Raw genomic sequence first — 21654 nt, 5'->3', positions numbered from 1 at the left:
TTAGGATGGACTGGTTGGATATCCTTGCAGTCCAAGGGACTCTCAAGAGTCTTCTCCAACACCACAGTTCAAAAGCATCAATTCTTTGGTGTTCAGCTTTCTTTATAGTCCAACTCTCACATCCATACATGACCACTGGAAAAACCATAGCCTTGACTAGACGGACCTTTGTTGGCAAAGTAATGTCTCTGTTTTTTAATATGCTATCTAGGTTGGTCATAACTTTCCTTCCAAGGAGTAAGTGTCTTTTAATTTCATGGCTACAGTCACCATCTGCAGTGAATTTGGAGCCCAGAAAAATAGTCAGCCTCTGTTTCCACTGTTTCCCCATCTATCTGCCATGAAGTTATGGGACCAGATCCCATGATCTTAGTTTTCTCCCACCAAAAACCTTAAACCACTTTCAATACCAGATATCAATTTTGTCCTGAACATTTTTCAGATAATATGAGCCTGAAATTTATTCTGACCTGATTATTTTGTATTTTTGAATATTTATGAGTATTTAATTTCCTTTAAGTCAATTAAATAGAGCTCCTTTATGAATTAACTTTTGGCAATATCACACATCTATAACACACATACAGACACATATGAACACATAAACACAGAGACCTCATAGTTCCTGTTCCAGAATTTCAGCCATGATCTTGAGAACCCAAACCATTTTTCCAAAGTTACCTCAATTTAAAAAAAGAAAGCATATGATTTAAAAATATATTATTAATGAAATGAACATTTATAAAACTGGTTCCCACCCAAATAACTCTTTATATTTCATTCAATAGTTGAACCTATTGAATCTTAGTTGTCCTGTTTTGACAGATGTTGAAATTGAAAATCCATGACCACTATGACGCTCAAATATCACTTCTTTGGCAAGACCCACTGAGGTAGTCGGCCTCTAATATGGTCCCAACAATCCTTGCCTTCTATAATCACACCTTGTGCTGTCCCCTCCTACACTGAGTTGCACTGACTGTATAATCACTAGGATACTGTGATGTCCAAGGCTAGGTCTAAGGCATTAGGACTCCACCTTGCTCTTCCTTGAATCTCTGGCTTTGGGAGAAGCCAGCTGCTGAATTGTTAAGATACTCAAGCAGCTCCACTGAGAAGCCTTCTGCAAAAGGCAGCAAGGAACCAAAGCCTTCTACCAAGAGCAATTAAGTGGACCTGCTAGCCCCAGTCAAGCTTTCAGATAGAATCACAACCCTAACTGAAGTCTTCACAGCCACTTCAGGAGAGACCGCAAGCCAGAAGCACCCAGCTATACTGCTGCCAGATTCCTGACACATGGAAACATGTATACTGTTTACACTTGTTATTCTAAGTCACTAGATCATGAGATAATTGGTTGCATGGTAAAGCCTACCTGGATCATTCTTTTTAAACCTTCAAATCCCTTCCATCCAAACTTCTTATCCTATCCTAGCTTAATTTTTCTCCATAGCACTTTGTTTATGCTGTCTCCACTATTCCAGAAAAAGAATGTAAGCAAGGATTTTTGGACTGTTTTGTTCACAGTTATATCTCAGCTTCTGAAAGAACACATGGTAGATGCTCAAAAATAGTTTTTTTTGAGGGGGGAGGGAGAATGAATGAATCTACTGCAAATATTGCAAAAGATGAAATAATCAGTGAAGCTGAAAAAGTAATGTTAGAGAACAGCTTGAGTCAAGTGCCAAAACACTGGCCAACATGACAGAGTTAGACCAGTCAGACATTTAAGGAAAGGAAAGAAAATGGACAAAGAAGATGAGAGGACAGCTGCTTCAGAAGGAATAATTTAGTTCTCCAAATGTCAAGAGAGATTGTTGGGAAAGTAAATAAAAAAATCTCAGGAAGCTTTTTTAAAAATGATTCCTTTTCAGATTTTACTGTTGAGCTCAAATTTAAGCAAAGAATGTACCACTCTGATGTTATATAACTTGACTCAAAAACTTAGGCAAAAATATTTATCCATTGACATATTCTCCATTCTAAAAACCTGGGCATGGGTAAAATCAAAATGTAATTTTGTTGAACATAAGAAAAAATAAAATTTATTTTCATACTTTTTGATTAATTTCAAATAATATCCCAATCACATTTTCTCCCTAGTAGTTATTAACTCAGTTGGTAAAGAATCTGCCTGCAGTGTAGGAGACCTGGCTTTGATGCCAGGGTCGGAAAGATCCCCTGGAGAAGGAAATGGCAACCCACTCCAGTACTCGTGCCTGGAGAATTCCAAGGACAGAGAAGCCTGGCAGGCTACAGTCCATGGGATCGCAAAGAGTTGGAGACAACTGTGCAACTAACTTTCACTTTCAGTTACTATAAAAAATTTTAAGTACCCCCCCTTTTTTTTCCCCAGTACAACTGCTCTTTGAATAATGAACTATTCCATGTTTTAAGCCTGACATGTAACAAGTACTCAAGAAAGCAGAACTACAAAACATTTGAGCTCTGAATAAAATATTAGAAAGAGGCCCCTTCTCTTTAGTAAGTTGTACACAATCAGCATACCTCAGCAGGGAAGGAACCCTTAAAACACACAGGCCACATAAACACTTAGGTGAATAAAAGGAATGTGGAAACTTAACTCAGAGTTGGCAAATAGGTTTCTTCCCAGACACCAATGTTAATCATTTGGCACTAGTCACTCAAGAAACTATGGAGAACAGGATTTCTTTCCAGCATCATGTCTCAGCATCATTAGTGACATCTGTTTTGGTTCTGGGATGGGTAGAAGCCAAGTTATCCCAGGTATCTGCCACATCCTAACATGTCTTTCACTGATGCAGGTGATGTGTTGTCTTTCACCATGCAGACCAGAAGCAATGCATATGCAGAAGAGGTTGAAAGGATTTAGGGAAATTAGATATCGTACTTTTATGTGGAAATGAATGAAGGCTGTGATGTAGCTCTGAATAGACTCCATGCCTCAGTGGCAGCAGGGCCCTTGTTTTTGTAGACACGGGAACCTCACAGAGTTCACCACACTGGACACTATATGGATGCAAAGACTATCCTTTGCAGGCTCAAGAATGAACTGCATCAAATTTGGTCCCTAAAGCAGTGCTTCACCTACCAGAATTTCTACCCTTATAAGCCTTATCTTGGCCCTGAGGGAACAGTAAGATGCTTTCACTTGAAATGGTTGGGAAGAGAGTGGTGGCACAGGAAACAAAGCCTTCAAAAACACAATCTTTTAAAAAAGGTAATCCAAGATCTTGGTTTCTTTTTGATTCAAAATCATTTGATTGTCCCTACTACCAACAGAATGTTGTTCAAACTCCTCAGCATCACTCTCTTATTTTGACTTATTCTTCCAACCTCACCATTCACTCCCACCAATAAACCTTGACTTCCAGTCATATTCATCCCCAGTTCAGCTACACATATTTCTATGTGGAGGCAATAAACTGAAGTGGTTAAAGGTATAATATCTGAAGTCAGACCCATAAGGATTTTAATTTGTCCCACTTTGCTTGTGTGACCTCGGGAAAGTTTCTCAACCTCTCTAAGCCTCAGTTTCTTTCTCTGGATAACGGCTTTCTTACAAAGTGAAAATGAAAGTGTTAGTCACTCAGTCCTGTTGGAATCTTTGCAACCCTATGGACTGTAGCCTACCAGGCCCCTTTGTCCATGGAATTCTCCAGGCAAGAGTACTGGAGTGGGTTGCCATTTCCTTCTCCAGGGGATCTTCCCGACCCAGGGATCGAACCCGGATTTCCCACGTTGCAGGCAGATTCTTTCCTGTCTGAGCCACCAGGAAAGCCCAGCTTTCTTACAGAGTTGTAAATTTTGAAAAAGATAGTGCATATAGGATTTGGTAGCTGGCAGATCAAAATGCCTTCAAATGCACTGTCTTCTCATCACGCTTTTATAGATGCTTAATTTATGGATAAGAAAAGCATGACTTAAATATTGTTAAGATATTTTCTGAGGCCAGGTGACTTCTAATCATGGAAATGTATCTCCAGAGCCTGTCAACCACCAGTTTTTCAAGAAGAAAGCCAACAAATGTTCATGAATCAGTGAATGATTTCAGGTATTCTTTACCTTATGTGCAAATTGAAAGCAAATATGTTTAGCTATAGATTTTTTTTAATTAAGTTGTTGATTTTGCTAGATTGCATGAACCTCTTTAAGTAAAGTCAACACTTAAAAAGGTGCTTGTATAAGCCTAAGAAAGATCCCAGCCCATAGTAGGTGCTCAATCAACGACACTGAAAGAACAAGTGACCGATTGAACCTGACATTTGTGACAAGAAGCACAGAGAGCTTTCAGCCAAATAACTGTTTTCCTATCAGTATAAACCTCTGACAACCTCGTCTCCCCACAGCTCCTGCAGCATGAGACCCACCAGTCATGCAAGATGCAGGAGTTTCAATGGGTCACTGGTTGGCGAAGAGGTTGTTTCTGTGGCACCTCAGGCCTCCTAAGGCTGCCTCCTGATGCGGGCACTTGCGTGGCAGTGGCAGGATGTGCTGCCAGCAAAATCACCCAGTGCTTTCAAGTGGAGTCGAAGGCTAGCTACACAGCTGATGCGTCACTGAAAATGGGGAAATGAGATGTCACAAGGCCAGTTCTGTAAATTAAGCGGTAATCCAGTTCTGTCTGTATTGAAAGAGCAATCATCTATCCTAGGTTAATTCTGGGGACCCTTTCCAACATCTCCAGGCTTCCTCGCATGCTTATGCTGACTTGGGGGCATTTCACCCTTCACTGCATGCTCTTTATCCCAGCAAATGGTGAGTAGGAAAGGAGATAGGAAAATCAAGTGAAATGGAGTTCCTGCTTTATCTTGAACTGAATCGATTCCTGTCTTCTCGCTGACACTATTCATCAAAGGTTAGTATCCTGGAGACAAATAAACACCATGGAAATGACTCCTTTTTTCTCCTTAAGAAATACGAAGATGGTAGCACTGGGTGCAACTTGGCTTTAACCCAACTGGAGGGAGGGGTCTATGTTGAAAGGACGACCTTTGACACAGAGGCTTTCTGCTTCAGTACCTCGTGAAACAAATAGTTTCCTGAAAACATACGTCTACTGCCCAACCTCCCACTAATGCGATTAGGGAGCTAATTTCCTGGGTTGGTTTCCCCCCCATTTCACCCATCAGAGCTGGGCGGATACAAAGGCCCTCCTGGAAATTGCTTCTTCACCAACACATGCAAAAAGAGTATGCCTTGACTGACCTTAAAAAAAATATGAGGGATAAGGATGATGATTGCTTAGCAACGAAACAGCTGGGGCTGGACTCCAGCAACACTCAACTGGGGGCTTTAAAATCTTCTTAGAGCATTTGCTGTGCCTTCCTTCAAACCGAAAGTAAACATTAACACACGCCAGATTTGATAACAACATCATACTCTTCCTAACTTGTTAAGAAACCACTGTAAGGTTCAAAGGCTTTGAGGTCTTAACCTTCACACTCGGTGAACTGTGACGTACCATCTTTGCTTGCACTTTTCATTTGCTTCCAGAGAGACGTTCTTTGACCAACAGGTAACTTTCCCATAATGTTCCATTAAAGAGCCATGACTACTTCAAACTGCCCGTCCCAGATGACAAACCTTCTTTAATTTTGCTTTTATTCTTTACAAGGAGATTAAGAAACCTCTAGTGAGACATCAAAGGATATCGGAAGGTCCTCCCTAATTTAGGTGCCCAAACTGGTTGATGAATTGAACTGAGGGCACTGCTTAAAAGGGTATTTTTTCCCCAGAAGGAGAAGAACACTAGAGAAACCTCCTTTTTGAGAAGAAAGGAATGGTTCAACATGGCATTTGGCTCTCAGGAAATTAACCAATAAAGGAGGCTGCGTGCAATGCTGCTGGATTTAATTAGGAAGTAGTAAGACCACAGAAATCACAGGCTCTAATTTATAACCCAGTCCACGAAGAAAAATGTCTGACCCATTTTGTACAGTGGTTGAAGGAAAAATGTGGGATTCCCCAAAAATAATTTGAAAAGGATCCCCAATAACTTTGTTAACTGTTTTAAAAGGCACCACTCCTTTGAGTATTTAGGGTGTGGAAAAGCTGATGTGATCACTGAGAACTGATTCCAAGAAAGATTTAATAGTCTTTCTTAAAAGAAGAAGTGGAGAAGGAAATAGCAATCCACTCTGGTATTCTTGCTTGGAGAATCCCATCGACAGGGGAACCTGTCTGACTACAGTCCATAGGGTTGCACAGAGTTGGACATGACTAAAGCAACTTAGCATGCATGCTTAAAAGAAGGAGGGCTTCCCTGCTGGCTCAGTGGTAAAGAATCTCCCTGCCAGTGCAGGAGACATGGGTTTGATCCCTGATTTGGGAAGATCCCATGTGCTGCAGAGCAACGAAACCTGTGAGCCACAGCTCTAGAGCCTGTGCGCCACAGCCCAGGAGGCCCAACTACTGAGCCCACATGCCCCAACTACTGCAGTCCTCGTGCTGAGCCTGTGTTCTGCAAGAAGAAGAAGCCACTGCAATAAGAAGCCTCTGCACCCTAACTAGTAGTCCCCCACTCTCAACAGCTAAAGAAGAGTCCTTACAGCAACAAAGACCCAGCACACCCAAAAATAAAGAAAGAAATAAACTATAAACAAATAAAAGTAGGAAGAGTCTATATATTTCCATCATAATTCCATCCCCATTAATGGCAGGCACTCAGTAAAGATAGCGTGAACGATGGTTATTCAATAACTCAGCCATCATGTACTCAGTTCATATTATGTAAAGGCTTTATATCTTGAGCTAAAGATACAAAATCACAGCTTCTGATCCTAAAACAGTAGTGGTCACATGAATATAAAAGAAACAAGTCTCAGCTGAGTTGATAGTGACTCCATTCTTCCAGCTGCTCAGGTCAAAACTGTGGAGTCACCCTTGAGCCTTCTCTTTCTCTCACATACCATATTCAAGCCACCCACTAGTCATCATGGCTCCACCCTCAAAAGATACCAGATTTTGACTAATTTGACTATTTTACTGCCAATTCTACAGCTCCCATTTGGAGCTAAACCACTAGCAACTCTTTGATTATTTCAATAACTTCCTAACCAGTCTTTCTGTTTCTACCCTGACCTTTCCGGTACCTACCGGAAGGTCTGTTTCTACCCGGTACCCTTTCCCCCGACCATCCCCTCATTCTCAGTGTAACAAGTAGGGTACTCTTTTGAAAATAGAAATATGACTCTATCATGCTAGTCCTTGGTTCAAAATATCCAATAGCTACCCTTGTCTCTTACAATACAAGTTCTTTCAACAGTTATGTATGGCCCTCTCTGATTTAGTCCTGATACGTGTTTAAACTCATCTGAGGGGGAGCCTGGTGGGCTGCCGTCTGTGGGGTTGCACAGAGTTGGACACGACTGAAGCGACTTAGCAGCAGCAGGACTCTCCTCTGTGCTTACACAGCTCCAGCCACACTGGCCTCCCTCTATCCTTGGAACAAATTAGACGCATTACTCTTTCAAGGGTTTCACACTGGTTATTCCCCTCTGCCTAGAATGCTCTTCCCCAGATATCCATTATCACTTGCTACAATTCAAGTATTTTCAATTCTACTGTTCCTGCTCCACCCTCAGTATCGCCATTTCCTCTATTTTCTAATTTTACTTATGACCTTCTAACAGAATATAGTTTGCTTATCTATTAAGTTATTGTTTATTGTCTATCTCTTCCCACTAAAAAGTAAGTTCTAAGAAGACAGAGATTTTTATTTGTTAATGTTTTTGTTCAGTTTGCTTATCATGCCTAGAACAGGGCCTGCCACATACTAAATAAGTGGCTGACTGAATGAACAACGAGACATTGCAGAAAATGCTACAACAGAGGAATGTGCTGTAGAGCCTCTACAGAGGCTGTATTCAAGATGGCTAAGTAGAGTCCCTGTCTGGGAATTTTAAGAAAGTCCGTTCATTTCTTTCAAAAATTGGCAGCCCAGCAAGACTACCCTGATTTCTTCTAGATCTAAGTGCAACTCCTGCTGTTTTTCACAGCTAAGAAGAGTCTAGTTGTGCTAAGTGACTAGCTCAATCCTTTTCTGTCATTATCCCAGTCCCCATGTCCTTTTTTTAAATTAAAAATGATTGGGTGAATTTCTTAATCATTTATGAAAGTTTACAAAATAATAAATTGAAGTGGAACTGGGATGAGCCACCAGCTTAAAAAAACAAAACAAAACACAAAGTTCCTGGTGAGTTGTGGTTAGAAAACAGGAATAAATTTGAATTACTCATGATCCTGGCCATGGTGAGAGAAGGATGGAGAATCTATAGAAAAGCAAGATGGGCCATGTTAGTAATGACCTAAGAAAAATATTGCCAGTATAGAACCTTTTGGAATGATCAAGCATAATGAAATATTGAATAAGTCCACCAGTGGTCTGCTATTGGTTAAGTAACACTTTTATGAAAACACTGGCATGTCAGTTACTCAAAGGACAGGTTTTTTTTTTTTTTAATGACTCAAAGACAGCAATGATTTTATGCTAAACTTACAAGGCTAGTGTTTTCAAAATTTGATTTGGGGCATTTCTATTTTCTAAGATCCAGAGTCAATTGCTTGATATTGACTAGTGTAACTACACGACTCTTAAATCAATATACTGAGGGTATAATGTATGAAGGAATATAAAATAATGAGTTTCAAAATCAACGTCTTTTATGAAATCTGAAAGCTCTCCACATGCTACAGGGGAAAGGAACCAGAATTCCTACAAAAGGCAGGGGCACCCATCTCACCTAAGTAGTTATCATCCTCTGATTTCCCTGAGAAACTGTGCTGCCGCACATCGATGTTGGTAGCACCAGCTGGAATTAGGACCACAACGTTGTAACCTGAAAAGAATTGAGCAGCAATTGAGCATTCCACAGACTGGTTCATTTTCTCTAAGCATGGCGTAAAGGGTGGCGACAAAGGAATATATCAGAATTCTGTTAGGCGTCTTATAGCCAGATGGGTAATATACCTTAACAAGACTGATTTTATGTTTTACACAAATACTTTTACATATTACATGTGGTTAATAATGTTAACAGTTTGACTATTTTTCTTCTCACAGCTCTTAGGAACAAATTCTTACCATAATGTACTGTGTTAAATGTTCCTGCCACCGTTTTGCACGAAGAATTATCGCCACCACAAACCCCACATTTATCTCTCCGGGCTTTTGAGTTTAAAACATGATCGCATCCAGCTTGCTTTTAAAAAGAAAACAGTTGAAATACATGGTAAGTATTAGAGAGGTTATAAATTCTTAGGTAATGTGTTTCTTTGAAAGAGGAGCATTCAAAATGACAAGAACTTAAAGTCTCTGTAAACTTTTAAGTGTGGTGAACTCAAATAGTCCTTATCTTTGCTATGGGAAAATGTGGTCCTCGGACCAGCAACCATGAACATCCCAAATGATGTTGGGGATGCAGAATCTTAGGCCCCACCCAGATTCACTGAGTCAGAGTATATTTCCTGGCATGTAAATAAGATCCTCAGGTGCTTCATCTAGAGATTAAAGTTTGAGAAGCGCTGGCCTACAAGTAAGTAAAGTAAATGTGAAAAACAGCTCAGGAATGAAAACAAAAAAAACAAAAAAATTGAGTGGCTGAGGGCTATCCCATTGAAGAGCTCACACCCCATCTTAAGGTAGCAGTCCCTGTCTAATCCAGGCTACTGCTGCCATGCAGAAACAGGAGGGTAGTGTTGACATTTCTCAATTTTCCAAGATATTAAAAATTTGATTTTATATGAAATCCCTTATGTTTAAACACTGGCTATAAATGGAGGATTAAAGCATGACTGCAGGCTGCCAGGTTGAGGTTTCAGGTTCCAAGTGGCCTCTGCAGTGTCTTCCTATCTTAACGCAACACAGCAGAGTAGACGAGAGCCTGCAAACATCAGTGGCAATTACCAGAAGACCAGGAGGTCAGAGTTCACATTCTCATCTATTTTGCTCCTTCGAATGAATCAGTCTCTGAGGAGAAACTCCATGTTTTGCTCTAGCATGGAGTGACAAGGAAGTCCTCACTGTAGCTGTGGTCAGGAGTTGGGTGAAGCTCAGAGACTCTTCCATCAAATCCTACCAGTAAGGAGCTTCAATGTGCTCTGGACTGCTTGCAAGGAACAAATGCATCATCCCAGAGCCTGGCTGTGTAAGAACTGATTTCTGACTGATGAGAACAGAAAAATAGTGCCAAACCTCAATAAATCAGTGCTTTGATGCTTTACTATCTGCCTGAAGTGTTATTCAATTTCTAAAACTTGCTGTCAGGAAGCTTTTGGGTTTAACCTTATGCACAATGGTTAAGGTAAAGAAGTTGTGTATAGTGTCGATTATAATTTCCTCACAGGGAAGTTTCTTGCAGGCCCCCACAGAGAGTGTCAGAAAAATGTAGGGCAGTGGTTCTCAAACTTTGGCATGCATCAGAATCACGTAGTGCTGGGAGGGATAAATTAGGAGTTTGGGATTAACAGATATACAGTACTGTATATAAAATACATAATCAATAAGGACCTACTATATAGCCCAAGCTCAGGGAACTATACTCAATGTTTTGTCACAACCAATAAGAGAAAAGAAAGGATATATATATATATCTATATATATGTATACACACAGATAAATATAATTGAATCACTGTGCCATACACCTGAAACTAGTACAACATTGTAAATCAATTACACTACAATTTAAAAAAATCAAACAAAATAAAACACAGAAAAAAAAGAGAATCAGATGGTGCTCAAGCTGGTCTGAGGACCCCACTTTGAGAACCACTGCCCTGGAGATAATGCACAGACACAAGCAGCTGCTATTGTACTGAGGAAGCTACACATCAGTTTGGCAGCAGGACAACATAGTGAAGAGAGCGCCATCTGGGACTCACCCGGCACAGGCCTTGGACACAGATGTCATTGGTGTCCTGGCCACACGGCGTTCCATCTATCACTCTGTCACGGAGCTGATAGTAGGCTGTGCTCCCTGCCACCCTGCAGAACAGCTTGCAGCGGTCCTTCATCAAAACTAGACAGGAGAAACACCATGCGACGTGACTTTTGTGCCTGGACCCTGTGCCAGCCTGCAGCCGTGGGCACCTCCCCAGATGAACTTACTTCCATTGTATTTTGGGACCCAGCGCACGTTCGGATGCAGACCGTTGATGTTGAAATGCTTTCCATCAAAGTGAGCACACTGTTCGTCTCGGAAGTCTCGCTTCTGCTTGGGACACGGCTCTGTGTTGCAGGACTTAAATTTCATTCTGCGCCCTATACAATACTTGCCACCATTTCTGGGCCTGATGAAAGGTAAAGAACACACAGGCTGTATTATACTGTATTTCTCTAGTGTATTATAATATTGTATGTTATAATGTGGCTTCCTGTCTTGGAGGGAGGCAAATGTGAAGTGGTCAGTGCCAGTGGCCAGGACAAGGGCTCTGGGGGTCTGAGTTTGTACTCTGCCTTCAACATCATTAAGTGTTCAACCCTGGGCAAGTCACTGAGTATCTGCAAGCCTCAACCCTTCCATGTGTAGAATGGGAAAGCACCATTCTGATAAGGTAAGGCAGTTTTGAGGATAAAATGAGACAGCATTTAACTTAAAGTTTGAAATATAAAACCTGGGGTCTATCAGGTCATTTTCTGTCCTCCATGCCCTGAACATCCACATTCCTTTAAAGACACAGAAGGAGAAAAGGTACAAATGAATACATGGAATGCTCCTGTCTACTTCTGTACCATGGTATTCTCATGGGTGATCATCCTAAAACTTGCCCCATTCCATTTCCATTTATTTCTTTCCCTCTTCTCTCTTTCTCTCTCTCTCTCCCTGTATGACTATTGCTTTTTGTTTTGTTTTATAAATAAAATGGGATAGGATGTGCTCATATTTTGACTAAACTTAATAGGAGAAGCAGGAGAGAGTGTACTGGTTTCATTAACTTGTGTGTGACAAGAGTGTGGAGGATGCCTTGCAAAGCACCACAGAACAATTTAATCTCAGCATGCAACCCCGCTCATGGATTTTCCAGATGTGACCCAGAGAGTAAATTATATAACCCATCTCCCAACGGTCAACAGCTTGCCAAGTGCATCACGGAAACGGGAAGATCACAGAATCAGAGGAAATCAGACTCACCCACCCACAGCTAGAGCAGCCTGGATACTGTAGCTACTCTAAGGCACCTCTCAAGCTGAAAGATTTCTACCTTTTGTCTTTAGAGTAAATCTTTCAGAGTAATTCAGATAACAAGAAGTGTTGTGTTTTTTTTTCCCCCCTTTGTTTTGTTTTGTTAAACTAGGACTTGGGAAATGGGAACTATATCCATGACGTAAAATACAGAATCAAGGGCAGTCTAGCAGAGCTGGGCTGCTGTCTATGGGGTCGCACAGAGTCGGACACAACTGAAGCGACTTAGCAGCAGCAGCAGAGGCTAAGAGTTGGATCTGGTTTCCTGTCTTGGCCCTAGCCTCGCTCTGTGACTAGAGACAACATTCTAGCCTCCCACAGATTCAGTTCTCCTCTTCTCTAAAATGAGTGCACACAGCAGATGCCTAAAAATGTTAGCGACTCTGACGTCATATTTCAGCACAACCCAACCCAATCCGATCCAGCAGTTTGTTTGTTATGGGTGAGTCAGGTCTCATTGGCCTTGCTGAGTGCCTGAGTCTCAGGAAGGGCTGCCTGTCTATGATACTCTTATAAACATGTTCCCTCCGCAGTGGAGAGGGAGGTAAGAGCGTGGGCTTTGCAGTCACAAGCTGGGCAACTTTGTGTGAGCTACCTGGCCTCTGTGAGCTTCGTTCTGCCCAAGTGAACAGAGGTGATACTGTTCACCTGAAAGGCTTGTTATAAATGAAGAGTTCAATAAGGAGTATGGTAAGTATTCATTGTTATTTATCATGAAGGCTTTATCGAGGGATGCAAAACAGCACATAATCCAGCAACATCTATGTATGATCATTTCCCCGTTAAGCCCATGTGACTTACATCTGCCTTGTGTGCTTGACTAGCCCGTACTCACACATATCTTGTGCAAGGGAAAGCCAGCTGAGGTACTTTTATACCAAGGGAGAGAAGGTTCAGAGAAATTAAGAACTTTGCCCAAGGTAACACAGCTAACAAAAGAGCAGAGACCAGACTGAAATTCAAGCTTCCCAGATTCTCCCTGTGCTCTTTCTGTTTCATTACCCAGGAGCTACAGCCCAGAGTCCTGTCTTTTTCTTTTTTGGTACCATGTAGAGATGCAGTCTTGGTTTCCTGGATACCAAGTATCAGTACCAAAGCAACCCAGTCTCATGCATAAAATATCACTGATGACACATGAATAACAGAGCAGGCTCAGATAGCTGTAAAATCTGTTTTTCCATTTATAACGAAGATCCCCTTCAACTTTTTTCTCAAATTGAAACAAACTTCATGGAATTTTTTTTTTTTCATGTTTCAACTAACTACAGCGGATCCATCAGGTCATTTACCTGTTGCCTGAAAGTAACTCATATTTCTTCCCTTTTGAAAATAATTTCTTTTACAGTTGACTTTTTCTTCCAATTCTCTTATATAACAAGTGTTTTCTGACTCTTGAAACTGAACAAGAGCAGCAAACAGTTACCATTTGCAGGTGGCTTCCCGTTTCACATAGTAACACTGTCCACCTTTGCTTGCTCTGACCACTACCAAAAGAGCATTTTTAAATTTCTTTTTATAACTGACATTAAAAAAAAAAAAAAGAACACATAGAAAACACTCCATGTATGAGGCACTATTGCTGAAGGTTATATACAGACCCTGGAAACAGGTTTGAACCCCAGCCCTGTTTCTTAACAACAGTGCAATCTGAGGCAAATCACTAAATCTCTCTAAGTCTTAGTTTCCCTATCCATAAAAGGGAGATGATGCTAATATCTACTTCATGGGGCTGAGTGAGGGTTTTATGGTTAATAGATTTGAAGCACTTGAACATGGCCACCCACACAGTAAATGTTAAGTTATTCCAAGTGTCTGTAACTATAGTCCATGGGCCAAATCCAGCCTACTGTCTGTTTTTATATGGTTAGTGAGCTAAGAATAGTTCTTAACACTCTAAAATGATTTAGAAATAAATAAAAAGAATATTTTGGATCACATAAAAATTATATGAAATTCAAATTTCCATGTCTATAAAAGTTCTGTTGGGATATAGCTACACCCACATGTTACATATTATCCACGTATGTTTCTCAAGTTGTAGACAGCTGATGCTCCCCAAATCTAAGATATTCACTATCTGGCCTTTTACAGAAAACGTTTGCTGAGCCCTGAGCTGGTCTAGCATACAAGGCACCATGTCACTTGCCAAGATAGGTCACTGACTGTGCACAGCCATCCTGTGCAGTAGGTAGCGACATCCTTGTTTCTGAACCTTTGCTTGAACTGGGTTTAGAAATGTTAACTAACCTGGCAGGTTCCCATGCCAGTTAAGTGAGACACACTGGCTGAGAGACCAGAGCAGGCCTTCCTGACCCAAAGCCCATGACCTGGCCTCCCTGCCACAGTGCCGCTCTTAAGACAGGTCTCTTCCCATTTCAAAACTCATTCCATGACTTTATTTGCTTTTTGTGTGAAGGCAAATGGTATTTTATGAATGAGCATAAATTTGCCCTTTAAAATATATAGCTTTAAAAAAATATCCTAGACAATAGGATCTCTACTGAATCTACATGGACTGTGTAATGGGGAGGGCTTCAGACAACTGAATTTCATGGAAAACTTCTTGTTTTAATTTAATAATTTAGCTGAGTGGGAGTTTTATTCCCCCCTTGGCAAATACTAAAAACTATAGGAAATATAACTTTAAAAATAATATTAGTCACATTTTCCAACTACTAAAATCCTTTTAAAAATATTGTTTCTCAAACAGGGATAGTAAGAACTTAAGGAAATTGCTGATTAATTACTACGAAAGTAACTGTATTCAGCATAGGCAAGTTGAATCATATATACAAAGAAAATTCACAATGCTGCATGGCCAAAGCTTTGGGAGAATTTTGCAAAGATCATTGTAGGCATATTCTACCTATAAGGAAAGTTAAACTTTGGTCTGCAAATGGGTTTGAACAAAAATCTCAACATTTATGTTTACTTACAACAAATTAGGGTTAGCACTAGGAAGAAATTTCTAATGATACAACAGGCAGCATGAGAAGGTAAATGTGTTTTCTATATCTGGACAGTTTTAAGAAGGGGTCTAATGACCAATTATGAGGAATGCTGCAAGACTATTCAAGGGTTAGATGGGATGGACCAAGGAGCCATACTAGCAATCATTAACAACTTTGTCAAATGGAATAGTCTATGGGACTGGATCTCTATACATTCATTAGTTAATGGCTTTCCCACAGCAGCCAATTCTCAGTATTTCAAAAGATAGATCTTTCTGGACTCAGTATGGGGTTATGTCCTGATTAGACCCATTGTAATTTGAAAAATATCTTAAAAGTTGAAAATGCATTTAATACACTTAACTTACTGAAGAGCCTGCCTTTAATATGCTCAGAACACTTATGTTAGCCTACAGTTGAGCAAAATCATCAAACATAAAGCTTACTTTATAATAAAGTATTGACTATCTCATAATGTATACTGAAAGCAAACAATAGAATGTTTATCTAGGTACAGAATGGTTAGAAGCATATCAGTTATTTACCCCTATGATCGCATGGCTGACTGGGAGGTACAGTGGATGCTGCTGCCCAGCATTATCAAAGCATCATACTGCATATCAGTAGCCTGACAAAAGACCAAAATTCAAACTCTGAAGCACTTTTTCTCTTCTGCATGTGCTCCTGCTCAGTTGTTAAGTCATGTCCGATTCTTTGTGACCTGCCAGGCTCCTCTGTCATGGAAGTTTCCAGGCAAGAACACTAGATTCGGTTGCCACTTCCTTCTCCAGGGGATCTTCCCAACTCAGGGATCAAACTCTCGTCTCCTGTGTCTCCTGCATTAGCAGGTGGATTCTTTACCACTGAGCCACCTGGGAATCCTAGCGTATTGCTTTTGCATGATTGTAGAGAAATCTTAAGTCTAACCAACATAGGTTGGGGACCATCTGTAAATTCATCCAACTCAATACCTCAAAAAAACTTCACAGCCAAATGAGGGACTAATTTTCTTAGGTGAAATATACACATGTTTATTATTCTATTTATGGAAGATTTCATAAGCAGTTGCTAGAGTCAAAGCCTAAATGGAAATATGCAGTTTACAATCTTGTCTTTTTCTCAAATCTATGAGCTTATTCTTTAATTTGACCTACCAACTTAAAAGCAAAACAGAAGTATAAGAAGAAGGAAATATTTTGCCTTTCGTAAAAAAAAAAATCTGCATGATTTTTTAGTTTGATAGACCATAACAATTCTGTAATTCAGTTTGTTCTAGTCACCAGGAACCTCAGAGCCAAATTTAGAGCACAAAATAAGTATATGGCCCAATGGCCTGGTAATGCATCTTCTATATCTAAAGCTTTGTCTTGTTTTGGGACCCCAAGTTCTGTTTTTGGTGGTTCTGATTTAAAATTTCATCCTATGGCATGTTTCTTATAGATCAGGTGACCATGTAATTGTTTAATTCAGGACATTTTGAGAATTGAAAGGAGAGCTATTGATAACTTCTCCAGGATAACACATGTAAATGGGGACCATCCTTACAGACAAAAACATACGCTTATCTTATATGTAGGACATCAATCAAAAAAGGGAATAAAAAAGTAAAGCATGTGAAGACAAAACATTAGGGCTCCATTGTCATGATGGTGTACCGACTGGGACCAAACACATTTTGCGGATATGAAATTAGAAAGGATATGCTTTCTAAAGTCTGCTCTTCTAGTATAGTGTAATTCCATGTACATGGCAAGGCTGCTTCCCTTTTTAAGCTTACACAAAGAAAAAAGTACATAGCTTAAAGTATCCAGATACTAAATAAATATATTATTGAATCCCATGAATACAGTGAAAATTTTAAGAACAATCCAGTGTTCTTGAGAGAGGCCTACCACATATTCTAAAAATGAAGTTCCTCATTATATTCTAAGGGCTTCTGAAACTGAGAAGAGCATTTTGCCAGCCAACGTGGGGGCCAGGAGTTCCGTTCTTTCAAACTTCTTGAGAATCTGGACAGCAATCACTGGCACATTCTACATAACAAACCATCTGCTCTGTTATTTCTCTGAACAAGCTTTTAAACTGATTTGGACCTGTTTTTCTCTTTTCAGTGTCCCTCTTTCTTGTCTAGCTGACTTCCCCAGCGTCATCGTAATCTCAGTTACGAGAGGCAGACTCCTTCCTTAGTAGTTCACAGGGACATCCCCAAGTACACATAACTTGGAGGAGTTTAATGAAATGATGTCAGTGCTGACACTCAACTAGGTGGGTTGTATTATTTTAAAACTTCCCATAGCAAACATCCAGGACAAGAACATCTAACTGAAGTCTTTAAAGATCAGTTCCTAACTTCTGAAGGCGAGGATCTCTGCTTCGCTTTGAAGCTCAAGATCTTTCCCTGCTGAGATCTTTACACTGGGTGCTTTTCTTTGCCTGGCACATTCCAGTTATGGTGTGATTTATCTCTTTCCACACTACTTTTAGAATTGCTCTAACACTGTAAAAACAAAACAAACACGCACAAAAGCAAAAAACCCACTTCTTTTGAATGGAATATTCTTGAGTCAAAATGTTAAAAGTGCCTACTATTTGCAATATCCACACTCCCATGATAATAATAGCTTATTATGATAACAACAAGGCCTCTCTGGTGGCTCAGTGGTAAAGGATCCGCCTGCCAAAGCAGGAGATGCAGGTTCAATTCCTGGGTCAGGAAGATCCCCTGGAGAAGGTAATGGCAACCCACTTCAGTATTCTTGCCTGGAGAATCCCATGGACTAGAGCCTGGCAGGCTATAGTCCATGGGGTCACGAAGGAGTCAGAAATGACTCAGTGTCTAAATAACAACAGCAACAAAAACATGATAGAAACAATTTGGTTCAATGTAGCCAAATATTTTACATTTTTAAAAAATTCATCATATTTGCTGCTAGCTTAAAATGTTCTGTTTTAAAACTTCAACAATATAAGCAGCTAAGATTACGTAACCAATCGATTTTAAGAAGCAAGTTGTGGAATATATATAGGATGACTTATATTTTATGTTATGTGATACTTATTTTATGTAATACATATTAGATCGATAATCTTTCTAATTATTTTTTGGTGGTTATTTCTAGTGGGGAGTAGGGGAGTAGGAATAATAATGACAGTAAGTTTTGATATCATACACTTTTGTATCTGATTTTTTTGAAAACACCTACTATATTTACATTGTATTTTTTTAAACTTTTAATTTTGTAGTGAGGTATCACTGATTAACAATATTGTGATAGTTTCAAGTGAACAGCAGAGGGACTCAGCCATACATACACATATGTCCATTCTCTACATTATTATTTTAAAAGCTAATACTAAACATAGACTTTATGGGAAAATCTAATGTATATTAGTTTATATACATAGCTACAGGGTTAGTTTTACAGATCAGTCTTTATCTTATAGACTTGTCCTTAAACATTTATATTATGTGGATATGAAACAATCTTGGACTATGAACAAAAATAAAATAAATTGATCGCCATCTGTGATTTGGACTATATAGAGTGTTTATGTGACCAGGGCTTGCAATGACAGGCTAAAGCTATATTCTTTTTTGTGTACACAATTCAGATTTTCATTATTAAAAAATGGCACCTTTGTCAACAGGAGGCCCTTTTCCTACTCAGGGAGAATCAGCTGGCCTGAGTAGCTATTACTACGTCAGGACTTCAGGGTTAGGCTCTGCAGTAAAACCTAGTCTACTGCACTAGCCCACTTTGCTCCTCAACCTGCTTGCTTCTCTCTCCTATCCAGTCTGTTATCCCTAATACAGGCTGTTAAAAATTAAAGAGTACTGCTGAGCCAAACCGTTTTGCATAATCCCAAAGCAGCTGGTTCTTAAAGATGGTTGTGAGTCTGCATATCTAAAAACTAATCTGGGACAACCTCTTGGGCTATACAGCTTTGATGGTAATAAAAGCATGTATTATTTTCTGTTCCTTTAAGCTTTATACATCTTAGAACCAGACAAAATTTGATATTACTCCTTATAATGAAGATAGCAACTTTTAAAATCCGCTTATAAATAGCCTCTCCCCAAAAACACGTCTATCATAATGAGATGCTGGGGGAAAAGCCTGTGGACTTTATTTGAACATGTAAGTTTCAACAAGGTTTGTCTGGTAGAGACCACTATGGTCACTCGCTGAGAATCACCCTGAAAAGCGGTTGTAGGATGGGACCTCAAGAGTCAGGGAAAAAATACTTTGATTCAAAAGTAAATCCTGACTTAGGCTTCCAGGTCCCTTGGGGTTCACTAATGCCACCTTGGGGGTCTGTGTGCCCTTTCTAGCATTTTAGTTACTAAGTAGAAAGTTAACATTTATCTACAATCTGGGTGGAAATGTCCAATTTCTTTGTTTCCTAATGAACATCTACTTGTTTGCTTTATTAGCATGCTACCCCAGCCCTTGGTGGGGGGTGGGGGCCAGTGAGACATTCCTGAATGTCAAAGCAACACAAAGCATCTACCATTTAACAGATAAAGCTTTTAAAATAAAGGGTCACAGCAGAAAAATAATACAGAGGGATAGAGCATAGATACCATTGGTCTGGGCAGTCCTAGAAGTCCACTCATTTTATAATTTGGAAAGAGCTCTTCACTTGCCTCAATTTAAATGACTTCCTCTAGGAATTTTCCACCCCAACCGTCCCAGCAGTAAGAGCGATAAGCTCGTGGACTTACTCTGGTCTGTTGCACTCGCGAATGGCTGTTTTGATGCCCCCTCCACATGTTCTTGAGCAGGTTCCAAAGTGACTCCAACTTCCCCAGGATCCATCAGTCACAGGGACCTCCATTTCTTTGGGAACACAAAATCCAAACTTGCAGTGCTGTATTTAATAAGGGGAACAGTGAGGGAGAGCTCGGTGCTTGAGGTATTGCAGGACCCGCTGTCCTTTTAAATATACCGTACTATCATTGTTTTCCACGTGCTGGTTTGAAATGCTGCAATTTAATTATCTCTGTGAGTAATGGAAATGGTAGGGACTTTAACCTCTTAGTGATTTTAGGCTGTGTCTTCATTTACAACTGGCTTGAATAAAACAGGCCAATGAGTGGCTGGCTCCAGGCTGACAGGGAAAGTCCAACTGCCAGCCTCGAAGCCCTCAATTAGTCTACTTGGAAAAATGAGGCGTGGAAATGGGCTGTCTACTGGTTGTAGACAGGCTTGAAATGAGTTATTGGATCTGCATAGTGCATCTCCATTAACAAGGCCTAGAGATGTTGTGAGTCTGGTAAAATATAATGCTTTACGGTTCCTCATGGATTTGAAAACCCAATTTTAATTAAATGGGAGAAGGGGAAAAAAAGCTAGTTACAAGATTACTATAAACTCACTCTAGCAGAAGATGAGACTAAAGCAAAAATGGACACATTACAGGGAGCCCTAAACTTTATTACTTTTGGGTTGCTAATGGTTTCAGATTCTTCAGTCTGGAGCAGGAAGAAGGCCCTGATGCTTTAAAGTAAAACAAAGTAAAACTCCCCAGCAGGACAAGGGAGTGGAGAAGCCCATTTCAACCCTCTGCCATTGTTGGGGTGTGAGGGCCTGACAAGAAGCTGAGGTCACTGAGCAACGCACAAAGGAAGAGGGGCAGCAGGAGAGTGACACCCCGCCGCTTGCTCAGATCTCTGAAGCGGAGCTGGTGGTGGCCACTGTGATTTATCTGCAGGGAGGACTCAAGTTAGAAGCAGAGTCAGGAGGTGGGGGAGTGCGCAGGGAAACGGGACAGATAAGAGACTGGTAAAGCCCCTGTCAGCGGCCAGTCCCAGCAAAAGCCTGGCACACAATTATTTAAGAGTGCAGTTAGGCTTTCTCTACTCTGCCTTATGCCTTCTTCCTTATAATTATCCTCTTGAGTAACTGGGGCCACATCCCTCCCTTTGGGCTGTTTGGCTGAGGCTTTAAAGGTTAGGCATCCAAAGACTCCTGAACAACTCTGCACCTGAGAAATGTGGGCAGAGGCAGAAGTGACCACATCACTCCCCAAAATTATTTTACAGTTTTCTTTATAGCAATCTTGAACATTCCTTGGACTCTATGCACATAAAAATCAGTGAGACAAGTGGGAGGGGACGTGGGTAAACCTATGGCTCATTCATGTTGATGTTTGGTAGAAACCAATGAAATACTGTAAAACAAATATCCCTCAATTAAAAATTTTAAAAAATCAATGAGAGAGGCAGCCTGGTGTACTATACAGCACCACTATCTAATAACATAACTTGTGCCACACATATAATTTAAGAAATTCTAGTAGCCACATTAAAACAAGTAAAAAGAACACTGAAATTAACTTTAATATCTTTTACTTAGCTCAAAATATCCAAGACATTATTATTTTTCCATATAATCAACATAAAATTATAAGTAAGGTTTTCTTCCCACACTTTTTTTCATGCTAGGTCTTTAACACGTGGTATATATTTTCATTTTAGCACATTTCAGTTCAGAATGACATTTCAAATGCTTGCTAATCATATGTGGCTAGTGG

General features: G+C 40.1%; 1 protein-coding gene across 3 annotated transcripts in view; it reads right to left on the bottom strand.

The window, feature by feature from the left end:
• The window catches only part of ADAMTS9 (ADAM metallopeptidase with thrombospondin type 1 motif 9), a 162397-nt gene that overhangs the window by 94710 nt on the left and 46033 nt on the right, over positions 1-21654 (bottom strand). For all 3 annotated transcript variants that reach the window (XM_005695759.3, XM_005695760.3, XM_013973544.2), the window contains exons 12-16: positions 19844-19989; positions 11092-11273; positions 10866-11002; positions 9068-9185; positions 8727-8822 (exon numbers count right to left, since the gene is read on the bottom strand). In XM_005695759.3, coding sequence (XP_005695816.1) covers positions 8727-8822; positions 9068-9185; positions 10866-11002; positions 11092-11273; positions 19844-19989 — 679 coding nt within the window. The remainder of the gene's footprint in view (positions 1-8726; positions 8823-9067; positions 9186-10865; positions 11003-11091; positions 11274-19843; positions 19990-21654) is intronic.

Source organism: Capra hircus, chromosome 22 (genome assembly GCF_001704415.2).
Source record: "Capra hircus breed San Clemente chromosome 22, ASM170441v1, whole genome shotgun sequence".
Classification (NCBI taxonomy): Eukaryota; Metazoa; Chordata; class Mammalia; order Artiodactyla; family Bovidae; genus Capra; species Capra hircus.
The sequence above is the reverse complement of the archived record's forward strand: the minus strand, read 5'-3'. Positions and strand labels throughout refer to the sequence as shown.